Source organism: Brachionichthys hirsutus, unplaced genomic scaffold (genome assembly GCF_040956055.1).
Source record: "Brachionichthys hirsutus isolate HB-005 unplaced genomic scaffold, CSIRO-AGI_Bhir_v1 contig_196, whole genome shotgun sequence".
Classification (NCBI taxonomy): Eukaryota; Metazoa; Chordata; class Actinopteri; order Lophiiformes; family Brachionichthyidae; genus Brachionichthys; species Brachionichthys hirsutus.
In genome coordinates this window covers 160113-167095 of record NW_027180355.1, presented here as the reverse complement: position 1 = coordinate 167095, position 6983 = coordinate 160113, and the positions used below count along the sequence as shown (strand labels likewise).

The window sequence follows — 6983 nt, the reverse complement described above, 5'->3', positions numbered from 1 at the left end:
TTGAAGACAGATGCTGCACATTCCTCTGTATGAACAGAGCCCGGAGTTGGTTTGCACTCATGCCAGTCCAACTGGTATTGTGTTTACAAAACGGCATCCTTACAAACAGACCACAGATTTCTTTATTTGGAGGAATTAAATATTGCCTCATTGATGTGTTGAACTTTAATTTGGAATACCTCTTGTATTTTTTCTTTTTACTTGCATAGACACACATGGTGGTTTACAGTATATGAAATATTCTTATTTTTTCTGTCTGCTAATGGTCACTTTAAAGACAGATTTTTTTGGGGATGTAAACACCATTATTGCATTTATTTCACACTTGCTTTTTTTTCTGCAAATCAGGAACTAATACTATGAGATCAGGAATAACTTGGCTCACCATAGATAATTAACAACTCTTCACTGTTACTTTTTGTTAGGATGAATTGAGACTATTTATTTCAGAAATATTTTTAATAGTACACCCCTTCGATTAAGATTAGCATTCCAGAATGATCCCTTATCTTATCCCTATGCGTCATCCCATCGTTTGGTCAAATCTACCTTTGCTATTGATATTAAGTTTACATGAATTTTCTACTCCTTTTCTCTTAGGTCTTTATATATCTATTTATCATTTAGCTTTTTTATAAAACAATTTCAGTTTGATAGACTGCCTAAAGTTTATACCATATTATTAATAAACAAATAATAATATTACAGCAGTAGATGATCAATGGACAAATGTACTTTCCGCTACTGACATTACTTTTACCATTTTGACACTGATGTTGATAAAACCAACATCAGTTGATGAGTAAACCAAGACCTTACTGCTTGTTTTATTCACACCACCATTTATTTATTGCTTCCTTGAATTTCTACAGAACTTACATTGCCATCTCACAGTGCCGCATCATGCTGTGGATGAAGTGGAAGATGGTGACGGACTCTGTGTGTGGACGGAGGAGGAGGATGCCCTGCTCCCTCTGGTTCCTCCTGCTACTTGCTGCCGGAGGTCTGGTTCTGTTCATCCACCAGCGGGATCTGTCAGAGATGGTTCAGCAGCATGGCCCAGGTTAGTCTTCGTATGTACTCATGTCCAAATCACCAATATTTTCTTATAGCGTAGACCTTCTTACTGTTCCATTATATAATTTTTTCAAGTTCTTGAACTTGTAGGGAAGCTCTTATGCTGAGAAGAAGTAATACACAATCAGTTTGCTTATTATATATGATTGAACAAATTTCACACACAAATCTGTCAAAAACCCGTAATTAACACTCAATGTTTGTGCAATTATCAATACTCTACATTGGAAGGTTGTATTTTGCTGTAGAAGGAAATATATTCAGTTTTGTCCTCACAGTATTTTTGTGCATTAATATAATTGAAAATATCAACGGACATATTTGTCTGCTGAGGAAATGACAGATACACTTGCTGAATGATGATTAATTGCCACGGGCCTTCTATATCCAAAGACCAGCACATAGTTGGATGGAAAAAAGCACAAAAAAGTCTGCAACCACACAAATGCACTCATGCATAGAATACAATTTTAAAATATAGAAAGGTGAGGTTAAGCAAGCACACCAGGCCTGTCTGTACATATGCATACATGTAAGTTTTTTAATTTGCATAAATATTTAATGTACAAATATAAAAGAACACACACTAATTCACATGAATGCATTTCGCCAACCATACGTAGGTGAACACAGAGAAACAGACCTTGACAGATGTGTATTTCTGTGATATTATTTGGTGTTGTTTTAAGGTTCAATCAGAGGTGTTCACAGAATCTTTGTTTCCCTGATGTCTCATTTTCAGCTTTGTGGCCTCTGTCAGATTCTCCTCCATGGTAAAGGACGGTTGCACTTTCAATTTCGAAATGAGTCAAACTGAATGTGCTTCTGCTTGGCACTCGGCATTAAGGAGATTGGGGTTTAAGCAGCTGTGGTGGAAGAATGTCCTGAGTGTGTAAAGCTAAGCCGCTTGATGTTTCAGAAACAACAGATCAGCTGCTTGTTGATGCTCCTCTTTGGCTTGTGCTACACCTTCCACCGAAATGAGAACAGGATTAGTCACTTCTTGTTGTTGTCGATGGACCCATTTTGTAAAGAGTCAAAATGTTGATGGCACTCAAGCAAAACTTTGATGAACTGACCCAGCAGGCTCTTCAGGGATGATAGCAGGAGAGTCAGAGAAAGTGTAATCCCCTCAGCTACCGTGTGTGAATCATGTACAGTGCATCAGAGTGGTCTCACATTGGAAGGTAAAGCGATCCACTTAGCAAGAGTGGAATTTTTCCAACCCTCTAATTTTATCCTGATTGTCAGTTGCTTTCAGGGAAGGTGGCAGGGGACATAATGCCGCTCACAGTGACAGATGGTGTACATACTAAAAAAGATTAAATAAAAAACTGTTATCTGTGTTATGTAAATTTTCATGTTAAGTATTTATTTGCAATAATACACATCATTCAAGTCTGGCTGCATGGTGTTGGGGAGGACGATGCAAAGGACAGGATGAAGTGGAAAAAGTTGATTTACTGTGGCGACCCCTCACGGGACAAGCTGAAAGTACAGTAGTAGTAGTGGTTTGAAAGTCAGAGGGTCTTTGGATTGCCACCCAGTCAAGCCGGACATTTAACTTTGGTTTGTATGTGCCTTTACTGTACACCAATAAATAATAAATGTGGGACACCAGATATCTACACAGACAATGCCCAGTAGAAACTGTTGCCACAATGGATGCTGTTAACCAAAAGAAAACTGTCTGCCTTTTCAACATTAATATCTTCAGACAATAAGTTGACTATGCATCCATTAATGCTACCAAAAAATTAAACAGATGCCTTCAGTTTTACTGCCCAAGCAAATCCTTTCCTCTTCTCTCCTATATTGCTACTTAAATATTCAAGGAAGAATTCTAGTTTACTAAATCATGCATGAGATTGAATACAGTACGTGTACAGAACACAGAGGCTTCACAGTCCAGATTCTGAGCTCCTTCTTTACAGCACAATGAGCAAGCAGTATCTTTGCCTTAAGCTATCGTGCTTCACCCTTGCAGAGGCTCATATCTAATAGAGCTGAGTTATAATACATTGGGTGTCAGCTTTTATATGCCTCCCCCTCCTTCCCCGTCTCTGTATTTGGCTCAAAGTGTGCTTGAGAGCTTGTATTATGTGGTTACTTTAGATGGTCTGCACAATGGTAGATGGGAAAAATGCAGTTTAACCGGCAAGAGTCATCCCCTGAATCCTCCCTGATAATTGCTTAAAAACAGTTGGAGAAACTGTACAGTTAAAACTTTCTGCAAAAATTTACACCTCTTGGCATTTTAAGGTGGGCAAGACTGGGAGGATGGAATTTTCCTGTGGGTGGAAAGTCAGAATGTGTCTCACCTCTTCACTCCCATTGCAGAATAATTCATAAATGTACTGGTTGGAATCTCATTGGCTAACTGAGGACATTATGTGTGTTTTTATGGCTTCCCTCAATGTAATTGCTCCTACAGTCCAAAGACATGCAGGTTAGGTTAATTGGTGACTCCACAGCCATGTGAAAGCGAGTGGGTACTTGTCTCTATGGCCTGTGATGAACTGGCTATCCAGGATGTACCCTGCACCTGCATCGCCCTGCAAATGATAAACAGGTGATGGATAATTCATGAATGAGGTGAAGCTGTTGCCCTTTTAAGCATGTGTGGATGTGTATCCAAGCAATCAAGTGCCAAGATCTCAGTGAACAATTATATGAAATCTATTTTTGCAAAGTGCTTTTAGAAGTGAAGCCTACGCTCCAATTGCAGCAATCTTTTTGTGGAAGTGAACCATCTCTGCATGACTTTTGAAGATTGTCTTTTTTTCCTGACCTGCCTCACTGCCCTCCACTCATCTAATCAAACCACTTAAATCCAACTTTATTTCAAATTATTTGTATGTATTTGGCATTCAAGGGGCTTCACAGGTAAAACAAAACAATTCAAAACGGATGTAGAGTTGAATGCACATTTTTTAGAGATGTAAATAGTAGAAAAAAAGAATATAAATGCAGTGTGGCTGATGAGGAGATGAGCAGCAGGTGTCCAGAGCAGCACAGGTGATGTGGATGAGCTGATGACGGCCGTGGCAGGCAGTGTAGCGAGAGTAGAGCAGGAGGGTGGAGCTATGCGGATCAGGAAGCTCTGGCCACGTTCCTGACACTAATTTTAAGATGAGCAAATTGATCCTATCTCACAGGGGACTTTCATTGTTAGATTTAGTACTTTGAATATATGTTACCGTGTCTCTAAATCACACTATGATTGTAAGGTCTTAATTTGTCCACATAAAATATGGACAAATCATTGGTTTTGTAAGAATTGTATTTTTTCCTCAACATATATTGTTTAGGTAAAAGGCATTTAAACTCCAGGACATTTATTCACCCATTTCAGTCAAATATAAATTGCTTTTTTAATGACTTGATGCCTTTCCATGTGACTTTCTTACCCTGCTGCAGGGCAAGTGGCCTTACCGCTTTAATTGTGTAAATGCCATTACTGCTTACACTTCTGAACTTTTATTTAACTTTAAATTTGTAAAACAATCTTTAAATTATACAATACATTGTACACTGAAAAAAATGTTTTGAGAGAAATCTTGCAGAATCCATGGGCAAGATTAATATTATTTGTCCAACACAAATCCTAAAAAATATGAAGGATTTAAATAATGGCAATAGCTTGTCCAAACATGCAAGAACATGAAATGGAATGACTGATTATGATGGCTCTTTAAATTAGTCATTGAAAATGAGAAATTAGCATCTTATAAAACTATTGCTTTGCCTGCTTTTGATTAGCTGTTCACTCAGCCTGCTGCCTCCAGTTGCCAGCGTGTTATCTGGATCAGCTCTAAACAGCACTGGCAACTAGTAAACATTAATTACACACCAATATCTAATGCAATTTAATCAAAAGAGAATTTAAAAGAGAATTCATTTTATGTAACACAACATATGATTACAGCGTATTGATTTCTCTGTAGACTGTAGATTCAATGATGCCAAGGCTATGGCATGCCGTTCAGGAACTTATTATATATATATATCAAAAGTGCTGGAATATATGGACCGAACTATGAAAAGTCTGAGAATATGGACCGAACTCTGGAATATATATATGAAAAGTCTGAGAATATGGACCGAAGTCTGAGAATATGGACCGAAGTCTGAGAATATGGACCGAAGTCTGAGAATATGGACCGAAGTCTGGAATATATATATGAAAAGTCTGAGAATATGGACCGAACTCTGGAATATATATTTTGATATATATATATTCGGATATTTTCATATATATATTCAGACATTTTCATATATATATTCAGACATTTTCATATATATATTCAGACTTTTTCATATATATATTCAGACTTTTTCATATATATATTCAGACATTTTCATATATATATTCAGACATTTTCATATATATATTCAGACATTTTCATATATATATTCAGACTTTTTTCGGTGCACGGGAATATATATTTGAAAGCCGCGGTGTAGTGGTTAGGGCTCCGCACTCACACCCCTGTTGCGCCTGTTCGGTTCCCGGTCGCGGAGCCAGATCGATCTTGTGTCATAAATGGAGTCAGCTCGAAATCTAGTGCCGGCAATCCTCAGTGAGGAGATAATGAACGCCCTGAAACGAATCCGCAGGTTTTTTTTTGAAACGCTCCTCTTAGACAGGATGTTTGACTGTATTTGTAGTGTAATGCATGCTGTGGGTGTCCGTCTGACGCGCGACAAGTCACGTGATGGCTGGCGTGCCGACAGCTGATCGTCACGCCCCCTCGCTGGCCAAACTGTTCTGGCTTCATACGGCACTTGACAGGTCACGTGACGGGGTCGAGGCTGCCTGCCCCGGAACATGCATAGCGCCGTTCTGGCTTTATACGGCGCTATGCATGTTCCGGGGCAGGCAGCCTCGACCGAACATGCATGCAGGCAGCCTCGACCGGAACTATGCATGTTCCGGGGCAGGCAGCTTCGACCCCATCACGCGACTTGTCAAGTGCCGTATGAAGCCAGAACAGTTTGGCCAGCAAGGGGGCGTGACGAACAGCTGTCCGCACGCCAGCCATCACGTGACTTGTCGCGCGTCAGACGGACACCCACAGCATGCATTACATTACAAATACAGTCAAACATCCTGTCTAAGAGGAGCGTTTCAAAAAAAACCCTGCGGATTCGTTTCAGGGCGTTCATTATCTCCTCACTGAGGATTGCCGGCACTAGATTTCGAGCTGACTCCATTTATGACACAAGATCGATCTGGCTCCCTGACCGGGAACCGAACAGGGGCAACAGGGGTGTGAGTGCGGAGCCCTAACCACTACACCGCGGCTTTCAAATATATATTCCCGTGCACCGAAAAAAGTCTGAATATATATACGAAAATGTCTGAATATATATATGAAAAAGTCTGAATATATATATGAAAAAGTCTGAATATATATATGAAAATGTCTGAATATATATATGAAAATATCCGAATATATATATATCAAAATATATATTCCAGAGTTCGGTCCATATTCTCAGACTTTTCATATATATATTCCAGACTTCGGTCCATATTCTCAGACTTCGGTCCATATTCTCAGACTTCGGTCCATATTCTCAGACTTTTCATATATATATTCCAGAGTTCGGTCCATATTCTCAGACTTTTCATAGTTCGGTCCATATATTCCAGCACTTTTGATATATATATATAATAAGTTCCTGAACGGCATGCCATACAAGGCTAATAGTCGACCTTTTTTTTTTATCTTCTTTGAAATGCAGTTCTATCTTGGAGTTAATAGCCATATGGCATTTTCCTGAGCAGTAGTGAGTAAATCCCTTTGTGTAGATTTATATTATTATTGATGATGAGGTTGCGCCTCAACCAGTGACTCTAACCTCACCACCATCCGATGGATGCCATTTATTAACTAACC

At 39.2% G+C, this 6983-nt stretch overlaps 1 protein-coding gene across 1 annotated transcript in view; it reads left to right on the top strand.

The window, feature by feature from the left end:
* The first annotated feature begins 903 nt into the window (after positions 1 to 903).
* LOC137913981 (carbohydrate sulfotransferase 8-like) overlaps positions 904 to 6983 on the top strand; it is an 89931-nt gene continuing 83851 nt past the window's right edge. Inside the window, exon 1 of the mRNA XM_068757599.1 lies at positions 904 to 1063. Coding sequence (XP_068613700.1) covers positions 904 to 1063 — 160 coding nt within the window. The remainder of the gene's footprint in view (positions 1064 to 6983) is intronic.